The sequence below is a fragment of the Strix uralensis genome, chromosome 13 (genome assembly GCF_047716275.1).
Source record: "Strix uralensis isolate ZFMK-TIS-50842 chromosome 13, bStrUra1, whole genome shotgun sequence".
Classification (NCBI taxonomy): domain Eukaryota; kingdom Metazoa; phylum Chordata; class Aves; order Strigiformes; family Strigidae; genus Strix; species Strix uralensis.
Window position 1 is genome coordinate 3,250,352 of NC_133984.1, and position 22,040 is coordinate 3,272,391.

General features: G+C 36.9%; 1 protein-coding gene across 4 annotated transcripts in view; it reads left to right on the plus strand.

Moving 5' to 3' along the window:
* The window catches only part of LOC141949452 (connector enhancer of kinase suppressor of ras 2-like), a 212,909-nt gene extending 191,149 nt beyond the window's left edge, over positions 1 to 21,760 (plus strand). For 2 of the 4 annotated variants that reach the window (XM_074883088.1, XM_074883091.1), the window contains exons 20-24: positions 9,471 to 9,541; positions 10,294 to 10,397; positions 11,844 to 12,351; positions 12,682 to 12,881; positions 13,267 to 21,760. In XM_074883088.1, the coding sequence (XP_074739189.1) occupies positions 9,471 to 9,541; positions 10,294 to 10,397; positions 11,844 to 12,351; positions 12,682 to 12,881; positions 13,267 to 13,482 (1,099 nt within the window). In that variant the 3' untranslated portion in view covers positions 13,483 to 21,760. The remainder of the gene's footprint in view (positions 1 to 9,470; positions 9,542 to 10,293; positions 10,398 to 11,843; positions 12,352 to 12,681; positions 12,882 to 13,266) is intronic. The other 2 variants (XM_074883090.1, XM_074883089.1) reach the window with 2 other exon arrangements.
* The last annotated feature ends 280 nt before the right edge of the window (positions 21,761 to 22,040 follow it).

Here is a 22,040-nt window from a genome sequence, read left to right on the forward strand (position 1 = left end):
CACTGTTTACTATTTTTTTTTCCTCTCCAGAATATTTTAATCTGCCTTTAATACTGCATTGCTGTTGAAAGAATTGTATACCAATGGGTAGTAATTGATTTCTATGTAGCAGATAGAGTTACTCTGCTGCAGCTGAATTTTGCCTGCTGTGTTGCATGGTGCAGACAGACTTTGGTTTGCAAAATTAATGCTCATGCTGTTTTGTCAGGTCTTACATGAGCATAGTTGTGTTCTTAGAAATGAATTAATAATGAAATTGATGAGCTCATCTTTTGCTTGCCACAGTCACGAGGTACTCCAAGCTTGTTAAAGGCCTTATTTCCCAGAAGTGTTTCATCTATTACCATACCATGCATAACCTGTTTATGGCTTTAATGCTCCTAAGGAAATTAGCATTGAATTTAATATTCAGTGGTTTAACAATATCTACTTTATTTAAAACTTTCATGTGATTGAAGTGTGCAGTGCAGTGCATTTACAATCTCCTTATGGACTCCAACTATTAAAGTAAAAAAAGTTCCTATTTTAGGCTGAATAATTTGTTCACATTTGATTTGAATAACTGGGTTAACTTTGCAATTTTAATAACTCCCATAAATCTTTTGCATTCAATCAAAAAATATAACAAATATCTGCTACCTACTGGAATAGAATGATGATTGGTTTTGTAAGGGTCACTCCCAATATTTTCCAAGTAAAGACCTGGAAGATTCTAACACAATATTTTTCTTAGACAGATACTGTTTGAAAATTGAAGTATTCTGAATTAAATCTCTATTGATTATAAACAAATGTCAGGGTGCATATCCTCTGTATTTTTATGTTTACAATATAACCAAGTGAGTTACTCAAGGCTTTCCCTAAATCATCCTATTTATTACTAAAGTTCATTCAGCTGTCTTCCTTAAATTCTGGGCATGCTAATCTCCTTGACAGATCTTGACCAAAACAGATGGTGGGCCAGTATTAATGCATCTTTTACAGTTTTAATTTATTTTCAGTCTTCCCTTACAAATAAGCTAACACCTAAGAAAAGATCTTGACAAGTAAAGATTTCAGACACAAGCCCCTATTAGACATTGACCCCCTTAAACAAGAACTACTGGAGAAGTGAGCAGAAGAGTAATCATGTCATATCTGTCTGTCCTAATTTAAGAGTTCTTTAACAAATAGAGCCAAGTAAGTTATTAAAGAGCTCTTACTCCTCAGTGCCTTACCCAATGAAAAGCAAGGAGATAATTCTGCAGAACATGAAAGGTACTTTTCAAATAGAACTCCCTGAAATGGAGATTCCCAATAGTGTAGTAAGTAAACATAAACAGCAGGTTTCCCCTTCTTCCTTTATGCTCCTATAAACTTGTTTCAAATCCAGGAAAAATAGTTGGTGCCCAAGGCCACTTCAGTCCTCTATTTTATTGTTCTCACATAAAAGCTCATAAATTGCAGCACACGTAAAACAATTTTTTGATCAGAATTAGCTGGAGGCCCCAGAGGCTGAATGAAACCATGATGTATATGGGAATGAACAGTGCAATAGTAGAGCCACAGTGCTCTGTCTGGGGAAAATACTACACTGGGAAGTACTAGTACAGAGCTGTAAGTCTTCAAAATCTCCTTTTTTTTGGCTAGCCACCTAACTCCTCCTTTCAACGATTTATGGGCTACTTGCCATGAATTTGTGAATTACCTTTTCCTCCTGAATACAGTTCGAGAACCACTGGCTTATAGCATTGCACTAGAGGAGTTCAAAGGAGTTCACAATACATAATTGCAATTATCCAATATGCAATCCAAATTAGCATTCAGGTGTGAATTTATCCCTAATGCGCAGGAGTTAGGATTTGCATTGGCTTTCTGTACTAGTTTAAATTACAAAATTAACTTAATCAAATTCTGCTGTAAATAATACCATTGTGAATTGGTAAAGTTCTTCTGGGAGTCAGATGGTTCAACCGCATTTAATATAGCAGATTTCGTGATTATAGTGCTGTACATCTCTCTGTGATGAATGAACATGCATTACAGGCACATATTGTGATGTTATACTGGAGATACTAAGTTAACACTGCAATATCTGAAGTTTTAGTAATAGAAATATGTAATATACATAATTAACTCAGGTATTTAACAGTATTGTTTGGCCTATTTGATCTGATTTCTTTAAGAGTATGTGGAAGTAGAATTACATCATTTCACAATAATTCATCCTGTCTCTTAAAAAAAGTTCACCTCTAAAACCCAAAAAACGCCACGCATACCTTTTCAGGCCGTACTAAACTCAGTTGCCTTGTTCATAAAGAATGTTTCATTTCTCCAAAGCTTTCTTTTGGGCCAGTCATTGGGTGAAAGCTAGGGTAAAAGCTTTGAATAACTGAGTAAAATTACAGCATGCTTTAAATGTTAAGAAATCCTGGCTTGGATACACTTTTACAGCTTTTCATCCCTTACCTGTACTTTTGTAAGAATGGTAGAAAGACTGTCTGGAGAATACTACATGGTTGCCCATGTAGTGGGCAACCACATGTTTGTGGCCAGCAGGGACAGGGAAGGGATCTTACCCCTGTGCTTGGCACTGATGAGGCCGCCCCTTGATGAGTGGGTTCAGTTTTGGGCCCCTCACTGCAAAAAGGCCATTGAATGACTCGAGCGTGTCCAGAGAAGGGCAACGGAGCTGGTGCAGGGTCTGGAGCACAGGTGTGATGGGGAGCGGCTGAGGGAACTGGGGGGGTTTAGTCTGGAGAAGAGGAGGCTGAGGGGAGACCTCATGGCCCTCTACAACTCCCTGAAAGGAGGGTGCAGAGAGGGGGGATGAGTCTCTTGAGCCAAGGAACCAGCGCCAGGACAAGAGGGAATTGCCTCAAGCTGCGCCAGGGCAGGGTCAGACTGGCTCTTAGGAAGGATTTCTTTGCAGAAGGGGTTGTTGGGTGTTGGAATGGGCTGCCCAGGGCAGGGGGGGAGTCCCCATCCCTGGAGGGGTTGAAGAGTCGGATTGACCCAGCGCTGAGGGATCTGGTGGAGTTGAGAACGGTCAGTGTGAGGTTCATGGTTGGACTGGAGGATCTTCAAGGGCTTTTCCAACCGAGATGATTCTGTGATTCTATGCTGAAGCACATAGAATGTCACAGTCAGTGTAGGAAGCAATAGGTGCCTGCAGCAGCTGGTGCTTGCCTTTAGGTGGATGCCCAGAAAGTTCGGTGAATTATCCAGATTAATATGGTAAATCCAATAGGACAAAGGTCTTATGGGTAGGGTGAAATCCAGTAGCCGCATTTGACTAATAAAGAAAATATCTTATTGTCATCTTCGTAGATTCCTTGAAGTATCGGCTTGAAACTCCAAGCTTGCCATAACAATGACTATGCCTTTTTGATTTGCCTAAGCAGTGTTAGTGCTGTCACGAACACGTTTGTAAATGTGCTTGAAATTGGGCAAGAGAAGTCCCAGTTGAGTGAGATTTTGGGACTGTTTTGGTAGATTTCCTTAGGGTTTATTATTGGTTTTAGCTGAAATTATAGTCTATCATAAAGTTATTTTGTGTGTATTCTCTATGATACACAACTGTATTTATACAATAAGATGCCATTTCATTTGTTACCAGAAGGGTAATTTATTTGCTACAGAAGTAGTGAACTTTTTTGTCTATCATCCACGGGGAGAAAAAAACAAAAAAACACCCAACCAGACTTACGAGTACAAAGGCATAGTCTTGCGTTTGGTTGACAGGGTGAAGTTAAAAAAAAAAATTCCCATTAAGTGCATGAGGTAGATGCACATGCAAAGACGGCATAAATTGCCATGGTTCACTTGTCAACTCTTAAGCTGTCTGGGGCTTTTTTCATATTTTTCCAGCCTGACAAATCTAAGAAGACAATGCATGAAACAAGATCAACAGAGTCATGTCAAATTATCAAATCAGAGAGTACTTACAGTTTATCCCATGAATGATTTTACTTAACAAATTCCAGCAACTGTGACAAATAAAATAGTAGAAATGCAGGCTGCTGAGAGTTGATATATTTAGAGAGATGAGCTCATTGAGAAGACTCTGCTCAGTGTTATATTTCACTGTGAGACATCAGTTACGATTTTGGGCTTCTTTTGTGTTGAGGAAAATCGAGGCATCATTTGAGCCATACCTATTATAGGGAGCTTTATTCTGTTAAATGAATATCTTACCTGTATAACCATAGAAAATAATGAAAATACTGTACCTTAGGAGCCAAAATGGACAATGTATTGATTTTTTTGGTGTCCAGTAAAAAAGACTGGTCAGGAAGAAGCCAGCATACCAAGTACAAAATCAATTTTAAAATATAATTCTGTGTTGCAAAGAATTTTACAGTGAATTCCGGAATCTGATTATCCCAGTGATGTAAAAAAATTATAATACAAAGTTTTTAATCGGAAATTAAATATAAATTGCACTGGATAAATCCTACATATGGAATAAATGGTTCAAGGGAACCTATATTTTAACAGACTTAAAGATTACTTGATTAAGTCAAATTTAACCTCTACTTTAGTTCTGTTTTTTCCTTTTAACGCAGTAATCTCAAGTGTAGATGCAATCTCAAAGGAGAAGAAAGAGATATTCCTGCACTGAAACATTTCTAATACAAACCTGAGACGACAGTGCAAGTATTAATTGATGAAAACATGCAAGAAAGATAGGAAATATATAACTATTTACTTATTCTATTCTTCAATGCCTCAGTATTTCATTGGTTTCATTTTTAAGGGAAAATTTAACAGAAAGAAATAGTGAAAGTGGATAGAATCTTTCTTGAATTTACATCTTTTCAGGACATATCCTTTACTTTTTCACTTGAATTAAATCATTTTTTCTATATACCAGCCATCTTGTATATGCAAAAACTGTATCTAGCATTGAGGATATTAGTAAATAAAACTTACTTGAACCACAGAAACTCTCCACTTCCTGACCTGTTCTCTGTGGATTTATGGAATGGTTTTAACTACAACCCTAAAAATAACAGCCTTGCACCTCTTTTTTAAAAAAATTATTACCTTCTTGCCTTCAGTTTTTATTCTCCTATGCTAAATGTAATAGTTCTCTCAAATTTATAACTGAGATAGTTTTGATTTTTCTACTTGTGCTATTTTAGTCTGGACTGTAGAATGGAATAGCCAAGTGGGAGAAGTGTGATGCCACTGTAAAAACTACTGTTGCCTTCAATCCTAGAACCTCACACTGGCCTGGGACTGGCTCATCACCATACTCGGTGGGAGTAAATTATAACAGTCAGTGACCAGAAACTTACTGCATTTGTACAACAAGTAATGGCATTTTCTTGTTTTTAATGTAGTCTGTTAGGACAATGAAGCTATACAAAATTGGTTTCCTGATGGTTTGGTTCACTTTAACATTTTCCAGTGTTTTTATTAAACGATCAGGAAGAGAATGTGCTCCTGACTCCTGACAATTCAGGGCATTTCAAGCATGACTCACTCTTCAATATCAAGTTTTGATTATTGTCACAGCTACTTAGTTCATCATTGATGTCAGTGCCTTTGTAATCATCATTTTTCCAGGCCTGGGGGTAGAATCAGACTCTTGGAAGAGGACCTGGGCTGTAATCCCCTGGTACTAACCAGAATTATCTCAGTAAATTTAACTTAAAACTTCCTACAATGCTTTGGGATAAAATAGGACTGCCAATGACAGTGGTGCCTGTTTGTAATCAACAGAACTATTTAAAGCCAAGTCTGATTTATTTGGAATTTAAACCATTGAGACAAAGTACAAAACTTACTTATGTATTTAGATTACTTCACCTGAGGCTTACCTTTCCCTGCATTTAGTTCACTAAAGTACAGGCAATAAAAAATAATTAATACTTTTCTTGATCCTTTGTAAGTTATTACAATGTATCTCAGTAAGATAGATACTATATCTTATGAAAATGTTGTACAATTTTGAAGGTAAAATGTTGAAGCAAATTATCCTTGGGATATTTAGTATGGCTCCATATCATCACAACTAATTTCTATCTAGAATGTAAACCCTGTAGTTCGTTGAGTGGCCTAGACTCAAACTTAGTGAAATGTGCTGTGTAAGTTGTTTAATTATCAAGAGTTGTTAAAATTATGAAAGGAAAAAGGCAGGGTTTGGGGGGGGGGGGAGAAAGTCCAACTATCTGCCTCAAGGACCCAAGATATATAGAGATGTTCCTGTAAGATTGCTATACATGTACCTGCCAGAATATCTCATGTCTTTTTGTGGTCACGTGAAATTCAAAGAGCTATGAGGGGTACAGCTATATAAACCAAATTAGACAAATGTTCTCCTGGGTTTTTTTCACTATAGCTGCTTGTCAGCTGTAGCATATAGTCTTGCATTGCATGACCTTCAATTAAACATGCAGTCCTCTACCCCCTAGAGTCCAATTCTGACACATACTCCCATTGCCTTCCTGAAACCTGATGTTTGCCTGCAAGGCATTCGGTGCCGAGTTCACAACCAAACGGCTGAGTTTCCAAGCCTTCCACAGAGAACTTTTTATAACCTTGACTGCCTGTTTTCTTAAAAATGGAAGTGGTTTGCTCATCAAGTAAATTCATCAAGTTTACACAGCATTCCTTTTGAACTGAGTTTGCACTTCCTTGAAAAAAAAAAAATGTTAACTGTGAGAAAAGGATCTGTAATCTCAGCACTTCTATAACTCCTGATTAATCTCAAAAACATTCACCCGTGCTTTTTTTAAAAACACAAAACCTAAAATTGAGATTCTTTTTCTTTTATCATAAGAGATTTTATCATTATAAGCCACTGAATGTCATCAGATAAGCCTTTTTGTTGTCTTGGCAAAGAGCTAACTCTAAATTGTGGTAAATGAGGTAAAAAAGTACTTGTAACTGTATCTGGGGATCTTCTTGCCCTTTGGAAGAGAAAAATCTGAGCAGTCTTAGAGCGGGAAGATTACCTTCTGCTAATTCCAGATTTGGACACTGCCATATGAATAAAGCTGATACTCTGTGTAGGCTAAAAATATCCATGTTCTCTTAAAGATTAATATTAACACTTTGACTGTTATCTATGTAAGCTTCCAACATTTGAAACCCTCAAATTAACTATGAACAACAAGATAAATTTGGCAAGAAATTTAACACAATATAAATTTCCATGCACTGACCACCAAATAGCTGAGTCTCATTTAACTTTGAAAATGGTAATGAGTCCTAATTTATCATTGGTTCTTAGGCAGAACCTTAGTTGAAGTTGCTGAGGCATTCTGCTTAACTGCCCAAGCCATATGGTAAAGGATGACTAAAACTATTTTGCTCCAATGCTGATGAGTTTAGAAATTCCGGAACAACTGTTGAAAAAATAGTGAATACAAATGCTTAATAATGAGCAAGGGTATGATGTAATTTCAATTACTGCAATAAAGAATATGCCTTTCAAAAGAAGCAAATGTCAAGTGATCAGCATGCCGTTTGCTGAATGAAATTATGCTGGTGAGCACCGTAGAAAAGCTTTTCTGTAAACCTGTTAATCCATTTGAAATTTACTTCCTCATGATGAGTTATTGACATGCTGATACAATGTCTCTGTAAGCAGTCCTAACCCTGCAGCTGATTTTTGTGACAACTAATCATCATTTCCATTTTTATTTCCAGTTTGCTCACTTCTGTTTTAATACTGAAAGGCAAAGCGGTATTATTGTACAATTCTTTATATTGTCATAGTTTTGCAAGTAAATTAAAACCAATAACAATTCCCTGTAAGAAGTAAATGTTTGTTGTCCCCTTTGGATACTTATGAAAGTCATAAGATATGTAGAACGATTTGCTGAAGGCTATACAATGAGTCAGTGTTATATCCAATATTACAGATTAAGATCGTTGCTCTGAGCAACTGCAAAGCGTTGCTTAGACCAGGAGATCAATACATGCTGAACTGTGTGCTATTTTTAGTGGAGAGTGCACTCTTCCTTCATTTTCTGCCTCCTTGCTGTGTACACCATATACTATGCTATTAGACCAATAATACATTCACATATGTCCTTAGAAGCTTTTTTTCTGTTCTAGTACAAGTGAGGAAGAATTACACTGAATAGTTTTCTTGCTTTAATCTACAGAAAACTTGTCCTTATGATATAGTATGTATTGTATACTAATGTCTTTCCTGAAGTCTTTGAAAGATGCTTTTGTCATGATATGATTCATTAACTAAGATAATAATTATTAACAAATTTTATGTTGCAGTGTTAAAAAAGAAAAAAGCCACATCTAGAAAACACTTACGTGCAATATACTACGAAAATAATGACGTAGTAAATAAATTAGTCACTGAGTAAAGGAATACTTAAGAATGCATCCCAATCATTACAGATGTCTAATAATAGGGCTCTTTTCTTTGGTTATGTTTCCTTGTTGATGAAAATAAGCCAAGTCTTGATTTTTCCATTCGCTGAACATTAAGAAGTGGCTTTCCTCTCTGTGTTAATTTCCTTTTTCCTGTCCTTCAATTATATATTGTATAAACATCCAGTAATCTTGTATAAAGAAAACTCTAAAGGTATTTTCCCCAAAATAAGCTATAATATTTTCCTAATGAAACAAGGGCATTTGGGGACAAAGAAAACAGAATATCAATGTGAAATGCAAATATTAAAATACTTTCGATTTACCAAGTCTTGGTTTAGAAACCTAAGATTCTGTATTAAAAAAATGTTGATATCACACCTCAGCAAGCCTAAACATTTGTATCACCAGGATCATGAATCTAGACTAGCAAATAACCAGTCAGAACACTGTCATAGTCTGTTTTAACTTTTTGAGTATACAAATGTAATACAACTTAGTTGCTAATACAGGTTTTCATGCAATTATTATAATAATTCTATCTCATTTTATAGTATTTTGGCAATTCAGGCAAGTTCCTGAAATCACTAGAAGTAGCAATCGGAATGGATGCAATATGTTCCTTTACACAATGTGTCTGGAAACCATTCCACACAAATAGTTTGCAGATGCATCTTGGAGAGAATATGATTCTGCTTAAGGTGGAGACAGCTGGACATTCTCTGTTCTACACAGACTATTCTAAAAACTTCATTTAGTCATTGCTAAAGTTAGCATATTGGTATGTATGCTCCACATTTTCTTGATGACATAAGGAAGATCGATGTCATGATTCTTCAGTTTTCTAGGCAGCAGAATAAAATGTAATGTCTGATATTGCACTAGGCAAACATCCTCCAGCAGATGTGACTAGAAGTCCAGAAGTACATTACTGCATTGTACATGACCTGGAACATCCTTCACTTAAAATTGTTAACGACTGAACACATCTGAATCATGTTTTTAACAGCCTGAACTGTGCTCAGTTTTAGACTGAGCATTGTCTCTGACTTTTCCAAATGTTAAGAACGTGTATGTCCTCAGATTTACACTAGGTGTTCCTTTTAAGTATCTCTCTTCCTTGTTTTTTATTGTTCTATTAGATGGATGAATCGTTTGGGTCTCGCAGCAATTGGTTACACACCTGATGACAAGGATATTCATCCAGATGAAGGTAATGCTTCAGAGATTATAATTAAAAGGAGAGAGCAGAGAGTACATATCTGTCCATTATTTGAACGAAGGTGGAGATGTCATAACTGACTTCTTTATTAACATACATGCCATATCTTTTAAAATACCAATTTTCATAATAATCCTTATCCTTGAAGAACTATATTGGTGCCACCACCAAAGAAAATAAAATCCTGAGTAATACTTTTAAGAAATATTTAAAACAAGCGATACATAGAATGCAAGGTGAGGTATGATCCCCGAGTTCCCAGCCATCGGGTGCGGTCATCACCCTACAGCAAGTGAAGACATCACAAACATGGGTCAATATGTGCTTTAGAACCGTTTTTGCATCTCTTGAGCTCGATTGCCAGCCTTGCCTTTTTCACCATCGCCCATGGTGGAACCTGTCATGCTAACATAATTAAATGAAGTGTTGAGGCTCCGCTCTACTCTGGCATCCAGAATGAACTTTCTCTTTGAAAGTCTGTGACCAGGAGCTGTTTTTTAGGTACAGTGGGAGTTAGGTGCCTAACCTGCTTTCTGGAATGCTATCCTAAAACGCGTTTGAAGGTTATTCTACATATCTGTGTATCTTAAGTGCCAGACATTTTCACAAGTCTATTCCTTAGGGACTGCCAAACCACCTAGGTGACTGTGAAATTTTACTTTTGCATCCTAATGCTATTTTAAAATGCGGGACCTGCTTTCTTGTGGAAAAGCACATGAGTAAAACCCCGAATGGTTTGTTAGCAGATTACTGGAGTGAAAGCGACCAGGATGACATGGACGGCTCTTTAACCCTGAAGCAGGAAGGCTCTTCAACACTGTGTGACACTTATCATCGAACACCCTCAGTGAGTTATAAATATTGCATTTGACAGTAGGTCACCAAAAAATATCTGTGCGCCTTGGGTTTGCATTTTCCTTGTTTTGGAATGTTTAATTACCATAAAGGCAGAACAAAGATGGATCTCATTGTAAGAATGAAATTACTGCAGTTCCTCCAGAGTTAAGACCTGAACATTTCCACGACGAGTCAATTACAAAGGAAGGAGAGGTGAATGTCTCCTTGCACAGATATGTCACCAGACTGTAAATATATTTCCTGTAGGATTTAGGAGACTACACCTAATAAGACAAACAGAATATTCAAATGTTGACTTTGATGCAGAATATGAAAAGAATGTGGTGGATGGGATAGTTTGTATTAACTGAGACTGTTTTTCAAGTATGAATATTGGATACTGGATGCTAGAGATTAAGATCAGATCATATTCATGCAGTAATCATGTTTTAGTACAAACACTTTTTTAAGAACATATCTTTAGAGGCAAAGGGTTTTTTACAATGTGAAGCATTGTGTACAATACCATAGTAGTGACAGTATTTTCTGTTAGTGTCAGAAGATGTTAAATAGCTGGTAAAAGTACTTTTAATATATTGCATACAGCCAGGTTTTGATAACTGAGGGGAAAAAAAAACATTTTGTATATGGAGAGGCTCTAGTAGCAAATAAGAACATTTCTATTTATACAGAACATAGACAGGCTGTGATAATTATTCTGTTTCTAAGCACAGATAGGACTGTTCTCTATTTTTCTTTCAGATTTTTCTTCAGCGTGAATGACACGATCCTCTCACAGCCAGAACCAAAGAAAGAGTGACTGAGACAACAGCATCACATGGGTGAAGTTCAGACTGATTTTCACCCATGTGATGCTGTTTTATCAACTGGGATACAGGTTAAGCCCCTCCCTTTCTGTTTTTTCACTTTTTTGCCTTTCTCTTTGTTTTTGAATTAAAATTATATGCAGACCCAGCAGAATTAATTAAAATCATTTGAGAAGTTCAGCAGTCCCCCAAAATTCAAAAATCTTCCTGGATGCTGAAGTGTTTTTTTTCTGTTTGGCTGGATACTTATCCCCTAAAAAGAGAAAGGAAATCCAATTATGGTTTCTTTTGGGGACTTCCATGTTTTCACAGCACACTGCTGGACCGAGTGTAGACTGGGCAGGTCTTCAGGAAACCTGTGCCAGTATTGTATTGTTCTTTCCAGCAGGAGTTGCTCAAGGGCAGAGAATGTGCAAAACAAGAATAGGGAGTGGTTAAAACATAGCAATTGCATAAAAGTTCTCACTGATAATTATGTTCTGTTTACAGAGGTTCATATTATGACATATCAAAACACACACATCAGTCCATTTTATTAGTATATATCATATAATGTTCTACACTGTAGTCATTTTCTTGGGTCTGTTCAAAACGTCATCTTATAGTCAGATGCTTTTGTATCTTTTCAGGTGAATTCTTCAAGTCCATTCCCTGAAGCCAAACACGGTCGACACTTTTCAAGTGAATCAACATATTCTCATTCTTCGGCCGAGGATTCTCGCCAAGATGTAGCAGGAAGCACACACTCCTCGGGATGCAGACCTCCCTACCGAGAGAGGCGCTCGTGGCAGGATCTGATAGAGACTCCGTTAACCAGTTCAGGGCTCCATTTCCTTCAGACTGTTCCTCCTGATGCGGAGTACATGAGTGGCCGGCCTGGAATGTCACCGGACAAACGAAGACAAGCAACGCTACCAGTACAAAGGCGTCATAATTATGAGCAGGAAGGGCCTTTCCCTTTGGTGGAATGTCAAATGGGACATAGCTCTCACAGCAGGCCACAGAAGCAACGCAGTCAAAGCCTTCCCCGTAACAGAGATGTCAGGGGTAAGGGACATGTAAAGTCCATAGAAGGAACAGATGAGAAGCTAGAAGAAAAAATTCCTATTAGAAGGCATAATAGTTTCTGTGCAGAAGGTAAGCTTTTGGAGATGTTCTGGTCCTCTTTACTGCCATGGCAAGCCAGAGCAATATTGTCATTATTCTCAGTAAGGTTTTTGTGGTTGAACTGTTACACGTCGGCAAATTCATCAGTCACTACCCAGGAGTTTGTACTTGAAATGCTTGAATATAGTGCTAAGAATATAGCTTTGGGGCTAATCAAAATGTTCTTGTTTTATGAAAACAAAAATTGGAAGCCTGTGTTATAGGGTTACTTTACACATGAATTTACAGTATTGCTTGCTGAGTTTAGAGACCTCATCTGGATGGTTAGATTTGTAGTTAAGTTTCTTTATTTTCTTTCAGAAAACATAAAAGAAATTGGAGAAAATACAGATGGCCTGCAAGAGCTGTACAAATCTCTGGAACAAGCTAGTTTGTCAGCTTTTGGAGAGCAGCGTCCTTCCACGAAGCAGGAGTTCCGCAAGTCTTTTGTAAAGCGATGTAATGATCCAGTTGTCAATGAAAAGCTTCACCACATCAGAGTTCTCAAGAGCACTTTAAAAGTAAGGCTTTATCATTAATTTTGTGTATAAGCAATATAAACCAGTAAAAGTATAATCTCTTAATGTTTTCCATGGATGGGGCTTTCTTTGTAGCTTTAGAATTAAGTTCTGAAAAAACTAAAAATACTTGAAAGCAAATGTTCCAGTTTAAGGAAAAAAAAAGCTATTTGGCACTCTTTATAGGCATGTTGTAGAAAGTGCCAAGGACTGAGTTGCCAAACAGTTTAAGCTGTAATAGTTCCTGAATATTGGTAAAAGATTCCAGTGTCCATAGTAGTTTCCCTAGCACTTTGCATTAAAATGAAAGAAGAAATAAAGTGCTGAAATACAAAATGTGGCACAAATTTCATTTTGACATGTACTGTGTCCTTCTGGAATTTGACAGGCGAAGGAAGGGGACCTCACAGTTATCAACAGCCTTCTGGATGATCCCAACTTAACATCAAAGAAGTTTAAAGATTGGAAACTAAAGAACTATGAGTTTTTCCTGGACATTTGTGAGTACAGTGCTGCTGTGAAATCTCAAAATGGAGCCTCTGAACTTGCAACCTCAGCACCAATGCTGACACATACACACTCGTTCATTGAAACTCACGTGTGACAGGACTCATATCCTGAATAATTGCTGGGTGCCATGAAAAATCGATTAAGACAAACACTGTAATATTTATTGATAATGTACTCAGCAGTACTGTACATAAATTGGATAAGAGAATAGTGCCACAGGATGCCTACTACATTGCATGATAGACAATAATATTCTTTATTAATTTTTTTTGTTTGCTATTATCAACCAATGTCCGTACCAAGCTCTGCATTAGAAAGAAGCAGTGCAGAAGTGTAACTGAAAATAAATACCAGTATATTTAAAGTACTGTACTAAAACTAAGCTTATAGTATGAGCTCCTACAATCATTTTATATATTTAGATATATATAAAGACATATCTATGTATATAAAATGTAACATGGTAGTTGACATTTACTTTTAAAATGCCCTAAAGTTCACATTTTCACACATTTTTTTCTTGAGAAAAATATAAAATGAAAACATAAATACATTGGCCACTCTTAGAGGTGAACGTTTATTTTTGCAACATTTCCAGGTAGTGACCATTTCTGCAAATAAAAGGACAGAGTTATCAAAATGTAAACTCAATCCCTATAGTGTGCCTTAAAATGTACACTGTACATCTAGCGAATAGATCCCAATCTGGCCCTATGGGCATACTGTACATGCCATTTAGATACTGTGTTTGTAACATACTGTGCCTGCCTTTAAAACGAATGACACAAGCGAGCAGGTATGGCACAGAGGTTAAGCTATGAGTAGAACAATGTTGGCTGTTCACTAATGCTGCAACTTAAACTGATTTTAATATAATTTGAAGTATTTCATGGTGAAAGAAAAACATCTGCGCTGAATATGGTACATACTGCAGGTTTTCATAGTTTCTTCACTGTGAATTTAAGTGACACATGACTGTGAGTCACAAAATTCAAAAAAGCTCTGATGCTTCAAGGACAAGAATTAAGTTGAAAAAAGATCCTGAACTAATCTATTAAATTCTGTAATAGACTGACATCTAGACATCTAGAGCTGAGAAAATTATTCAAAATTATGTAATGTCTGGCAATAATTTTTAACTGTTAGTAGTACATTAGCAAGTGGGTGAAGTTATTCAATACATCATTTGAAAACCAATCTGTATTGATTGGTTTGGGAAGACACACAAGTCACATAGTGTATTTCACTTCCTTGCCTGGATGAGAATGATTTCTAAGAATCAGATTTTGGAGAAAATACTTGTATTCTTGGGGGGGAAAAAAAAAAAAAAAAAGAAAAAAAAAGATTGCTCTGAATGCTACTGAACATAAATTTCAAACATCCATTCACAATTTTCTTTGACTATGCTTGCTAGAATAACTCTAGAAGGCAGAACAAAGGGGATGTGAATACAATTGATGTCATTTCACTTAAACACAGATATTCACTGCTAAGTTTTTCACAAGATAAACCTAGTTGTCTCTCAGACATCAAGAACTGTAAAGTTCATACCATTCAATATAATATAGGAAAAAACGTTATCTCAATGAAGTCCTACTATCCAGGAAGAGATTTAATTATTCACAAAGCCAGAGCTGGGTGAAGGTATCCTGTTTGTTTAGTTCATTCTCCACAAAGCAGTGGTGGTGGGTTGAACTTGGCTGATTTTAGAGCCAGCTGGAACTGGCTGTGTCCAACGTGGGAGCAGCCCCTGGTCTTTTCTCAGAGAGATCACCACTGCAGCCCCCCGCTACCAAACCCTTGCCATGTAACCCAATATAGCAGCTGAAGAAACACAATTCAGATTTGTTTTTTACTCTCATTTGCACTGGCCTTTATCTGAACCACGGTAGATGCAGTGATTAAACAAATAATGGTCTATAGCAATATAAGCCGTTATTAGTAGTGTTATGGCTATTTTGAGTTCTCTGCATCACACAGGCAACTGAGTCACAGCATCATTGCAACAACCACATAACAACAGTTGGATGGAACATACGTGAAGGCATGTTTCACCTGCTGCAACAGACTAATTAACTCCATACTTAAGAATCACTGAAGACAGTGGCTCCTTAAATGCACGCTTGGAGCCTAATCGTATTTCCATTGAAGTAAACTGCAAAACTCCTGTGACTTCAGAGGAGCAGGATCACATTGTATGTAGCTTGCTTGAATATTAAACATGCACTTCACCCTCTGCCTAAGCACCTGAGGCAATAAAAAAGGTACAGGAAACAGAGAACAACAATTTGCCACCACAGGTTTCACCAATATTGGAGTTGCAGTATTCATGCAAAATGTAGAAATAAATTGAAATATATTTACTGGATGATATTTACTGGTAGCTACTGGACAACTGAATAGTTGGAAGCATTAATAGAGAGAGTTTGCCTAGCTTTTTTTCATATCAGATCTCTAAAAGTTATATATTTCACTATTTTTTAATACTATCCTTCATATGATGTAGGAGAAATACTACATAGTAAAGCAAGCAATGGGGTAAATTACAGAAGCCATTTAGAAACCAATTCATACTGTACATGCAAGCAGTGGTAAATGGTCACAGAATTACTTAAACGGATTGAATTTTCTAAATCCATAAAGAAATTTAAACATGTCTTTTGTTTCAAACTCAAAGGATGGCTTGTGTTTTCATAATAAAAACATCTACCTGATTTTAAAATAGCTTTCAAAAAGGATTTCAAATGCCACTGGATTGTAACTCAAAACAGAAATGACAATTTTCCACTGAGCATATTCAATGAAGTCCCCAGTAAACAATGAAACAAGATATCTCTCTTCTAAAATCCTACTTATGGATACAGCTGAAAGTGACAAACATCATTAGGAAAATATATTTCTCAAAAATAGCACAAATAGTAAGGAAAATAGACAATCTTGATTTTCATTTCTGAAAGTTAAAAAAATATATTTCTGAAATATGAGTAGATGAGATAAGAACTTGAGAGATCATACTTTTGCTCAGCTTATCTTTAAAATCTTTCAGTGTCATGATTTCACCTTTTCTGAAATTCTCAGTCATGAGTCTGTATTCTGCTCTTGGAGAACAGTTCTCATCAAATATGATTTGCACTGAACAGGCAAGATAAATTATACAAGACATTCATAAGATGAACTGATATACACTGGAGAAATTTCCTATAATGGAGTTAAGATTAACAGGCAGAAGAGTTTGAAAGATTTGTCTAGCATTGCTTATGCCTTAGAGCAAGCAAAATCTAATTGTTAAATTAAGCAATACAGAGACTTTATTCTTCCACAAACGTCAGCTGGCATTTGTGAAATGTCATTCCACAAGAATTTTGTCATACTTTTTGCATGTGTACTCAACTCCTTACTACCACTAATTTTTCTTTCTGGTTCTAGGTACTAATCGAGCTGTACTATAGAAAGTAATGTACAAAGTCACCATAGCACAATTAATTGGAATTTCATTATATTTGAAATAATTGGAATGCAAAGTGCAATACAGATATTGTATTTAAAAATTGATGCAGCAAATCCTGTTTACATATTAAAATATATCAAATTCTCCTGGACTGAAAGGTACTTAAACACACTCTACAATGCAGCTGAAATGATTGTGGTAGTCTTGAGCCCATATTTTTAAATGAGAAAAAAAAATACTTTGCTGTTGGGTTCATCAAGGGAAATAAACAGCACCAGTACAATACTTCTATTAACTTACTAGATTTCCTGCCTGAATGCTTAGATAAAACTCGGTTCTTAGCATACACAACTACATGAAGAGATTGCTTGGATGCATTTTATCTATCCAGATCTTATTAAATTTAGTGTCTTCATTCAGAATTCCTGCAGGCAAAATGTCCCTCAGCCAGCAGACTTTCTCTGTGACTCCACAAACTTAGTCCTTTTGTTACCGCCTATTTCTTATTGTAACTGATTTAATGCTCCCCCTAAGCTACTGATCCCCCTCCTTTTTTAATACTATTCTGTATTCAGTGAGATCTTGGATCTTTGAAAGCTATTTTAGTAGCTATCTCAGCGGCACTTCCTGAGAAAACTGAGACCTTTTTCTTGGTTTCATTAATTTAAGTGAAAACTTTCCTGAGCTTACTCTAATTAACACAAACAAGAAATAATGAAAGGAGGAGAAGGAGGCTGTCATCAGTCTGTATGTCCACATTCTTTAGTACAACTAATGCAGAAATACTGGGCCCACGCTCTGTGACGTTTGCCCTCACAGTAATTGGGCTGTGCGGGATTGTACAGGGCATCTCTACCCTCCATGACACAGGAGGGTGCTTCACCTCGTGGGCAAAAACCACCCTGCGGTTTCATCAGCTTCTGATACAGCTGTACTTTCTCAAACACATCACTAGCGCTTCTTGAACTGCTTTAGCACCCTAAGGGAAGACTGATCAATTGCTAGGAAAAGATTTCGGAGGATGAGATTTTCCATCTTTTCCAAGCAGGGAATTCTAAGTATAAATCAGTTAATATTCAGATCTAGACTGCTCGGTTTTAAGCTAGAAATGTGGTGCACCACTTGCTTGTTCCAAGGAAAAAGAAATGAGTGTTGCAGAGAATTGCTAGATGTACATGGGCACTTAACTTTATTCTTACTGTCTTCAGCAATTATAGCCTTCCAGGCCAAAACACTCACTCTCTGATCCGAAGTTTTGTGAAGGATGGTGAAGGCACCTTTGAAGAGGTTACTTTAAAGAGGCATTAGGAAGTGCTCAGCTGGATCAAAAATGGCAGAATTCTACTGCTGACCTTTCGAAGATTTCACTTTGAATGTTAATGGGACTTCTGGAAGAAAAATGAAGAATCTGGTAGAAATTCTTCAACACAAATCTGAGGAAAACAGAGTAAATTCTTATCTCTCTTATCTTTGTCTCAAGTAATACAAAGTAGACCTAAGCCCATCACATACCTTATTTGCCATATTCTTTCATCATGTAGTCTTAATTGTCTTCCAAAGTGATAAAAGCATTCTTTTCTGCAAAAAACTAGTGGTACCTATGACCAAAGTGATATATCTGGGGGCTGTTTACATCCTGGTAAACCTTGGCTGTTGGCCCCTTGGGGTGGGACAGCTCTGCCAGGCAGAGCTATTTTGTGATATTTCCCCAACGGTTTGGACAAACTCTTCACGCAACTGGGGCCCAAGTGCTGCAAATGTAGGGTGTTTAAAACAATCCTTGGCGAAAGCAAGATGCAGCACAACTGATCAACACAACTTAAGCCCCATCTGCAATGCCTGCCAGCTACCCCCAAAACTAATACAAAGGATGCCTACCATACAATTTTATGTACAGTTTAAACACTAAATCTGTTCGCATAAGCAAATCTTGTATCTCTGCAGAGATCCTGACTGCTGCCTCTGGACTCAGTCCTGGAGAGATTCCTTAAGAGAGCACAGGTCTGTTTGTATCCCTGGGCCTCAGCCCTGAAAACACCATTTATAGTACACCCAAGTTCATGTAGCATAATGTGAGAAATAAGTGGTAACTTGGTCTCATAAAGAATTTTTAATTTCTCCTTAGTTTTCACACTAGGGAAACTGTGCATTTCTAGGGAAGACAAGGGCTCAGGTTATAGCAATGCCTTTTTGCTTGGGGTTTGTAGGCTTGTAGGTCTTCCACATACCGCATGCCTTAGCCCACTGAGCTTAAAATCTCATTAGAGACAATGCACCACCTTCCCTGTGGCCAAATTATGTTTATTTACCACTAGTACAAAAAATGGGTAATAACAGGAAAGAATGAAGAAGCAATATTAGCTAATTAATTTATATTAAGTAATAAAAAGCTCTTTTTTCTTCTAGAATGCTTCCCTCATTAAAGCTAAGGTTCCAAGTAGCTTTTTCAGGCACACTACTGCGGGGATAGGTTCCCCCTCTGCTCTTACCCAGCCGAGTTCACGCTGTGTGGCTGAGGCTCTCGGCGGGCATTAGCTGGGCAGGCATCTGAAAGTCAAACCTGAGCCAAATCACTTGATGAATGGAATATACATTGCTATTTAAACAGAAACTAGTAAATTGTGTGTTCTTAGTCGATTTTAAAAATTATTTTCTTTACTCCCATTACATATAAGCATAATGATGAATTCTGATCAGTTCCATTCAGCAATGTGTAGGCAGGCAACTCTCTATTCTTGATACAACTCATAGATGAAGAAGCATCTTTTTAAAGCTTAGTTTCTGTGGTTTACAGTTTATACCATACTTCCACATTCAGCATGAGGATTACATATAATATCCTTTGATCTTTTATCAGTTTTCGAGATAGCTGATATACTACCAGGACCTACTCTTAATAAAAGTGTTTAAAAAATTCAGACAGATACTGCCTGTCATTATCTTCAGGAAAAGAACCATATTCATTCTTAATGCAGGCCAGACAGTTTATTTTTATCAGACACATGCAAGTGTTAAAAGTGACAACTAGGGACTTTGCTGTATGCATTAATGCCACTGTATGAGCAGTATTTGAAAGAAAGCAATGTTGTAAAAATTATAAAATATGTCAACAAACTGTTGTTTGACCAGCTAGCTCCTGTCCTCACATTTCTAGAATATTGTTCATTCTCAGGCATTGCTGAGGGTATCAATACAGATCTTTTTACTAGCTGTAAATGCATCTGTCTGAATGCTGCAGATTAAATAAGGACGCCACATTATACATACTGACTCTGTTGCATTTTTTTCACTAGCAACCATGAAACAAGTATGTCTTAACAAATCGTGTTCACTGGCCAAAATACCAGTAAGACCCTGTCACCAGTTAAGACTTCTGTTTTACTAAGAAACAAGGATTTCAGCTTAGAAATCTGAAAAGAGAACAGGTTAGGATATAAGAGAAATGCACTAGTATAAATAAACTTTTTACATTTGACACATACTGTATTACAAAGAAAATATCCTTGTAAGACCATTAATTGCTGGGCCATAGGTGACTTCTGTCTAGTTTACTAAAGTAGCTAATAAAACTTGTATAGAGAGCCTTTTTTAGATAACGCTTACACGTATGAAAATGTATGACACCCTTGTACTATGGCTTGCACTTTACTTGCATTAAACTGTGAAGTAGGCTGTAGTAATGTCTCTGTATATTCAGGGGTTGAAATACCAAAGCACTAGAGTATCGTACTGCTGGTGTTCAACCTGTACTGTTTATTAAACCTGAACATGCTGACAACGTGTATTTTGAAAACTCCGCTAACTTAAAATCTTTAGCAAATAATGCTATGGGGTCTCCATGGTCTTTGTTTCTTTGTAAATATAAACATTCTTACTGTTTCTGTAGCAATAGGAGGTTATAAACCAAACTTTCACTAGGACTGTTTTCAATAACAAAAAAATCTATAGCGCCTTGTATAAAAATCATGGAGACTCCATGACCTGTGGGCATTTTTTGTTTACAAGCAGTATGTATATATGTATTAGAGGCAGAACTGTTATTTATCACAAAGTTATGTTGTGGATGATTCTTTCTAAAATAAATATATGTTTTCTGTCATTATGAAAAATATTTTAGAGCCATCTTGAAAAGTTTGAAGTGTCAGAGCTTCAAATACTAGTAATCTTTCATGTTTCAGCCTTGTTTTTCTAATCAGCTGTGAGATGATCTGAGAGGTAATGGGAAACCACCTGCCTATGCCAGGGAAAATGTCTGAGTTATATCGCAGTTTATGAGCACTCTGCAACTTTTCTATACTCACCATCTCGCTTAAGCGCTTTTATGAGCAGATGCTCTGTCGATACCGTAGTAAAGTCCCTCAGCTCATTGACGCTACAGAGAGAGAAAATTAACTGCTCTAGACTAATACAGGTAAAACTAGGTTTCAACCCCTGGATAATACAGTATTTCTTCAGTTTCACAACAGTATTTTTAATTTTATACTTGTCTATGTTGAGAGATGATCCAATAGTTTATATAGGCAATGAACGCTAGGTTTCTTTTTTCCCCTCTTTTCAGATGAGTTCTGTGTGAATTACTGTAACCGGCTGCGTTTTTTCTATCACAGATTAACTTGTTAACTTTTTGTGTGTCTACAATGAAAATTTATGAATGGAAAACTTCACTGTGTGTTGCTCACTGGGCATATACCTCATGGTACATTGCACAGACGTGTAAGTTGTAAGTTGCACTGCAACATTAAAAAAGGAACATATTGCTCTTTTTTCAAAGATATTAACTTATTTAAGAGATATAGTCTGTACATTATTAAAAAGAACATTTATTCTTCCTAAATTCAAACAAAGCTTTTGTTTTGGGGAAAAAAAAAAGTTGTAAACTTCAGTTGTAAATTTGGACTTCAATAAACGAATTATCAGCACTTAAGTTTTGTGCTTGTGCGTGTGTGTGTTCTCCAATACCTGTAATTAGGATGAATAATCACGGTCCAGCATCAGTCTGATTCGAACTGGGCAGATACAGAGTTTATAGCCAGCTGATGATCCCTCCCTTGGGCTGCCCGCACCTCCCAGGCCATTCCAGCAGCTCCAGATGTGGCTCCTGAACACCAACAGCCCTCAGAAAATTGTTCTGGGGGTTTCCTTGGTCAAAGCATACGCTGCTTGCATGGGGTTTTCTCCCCATTTCATGTTTTCAGGTGGGGACA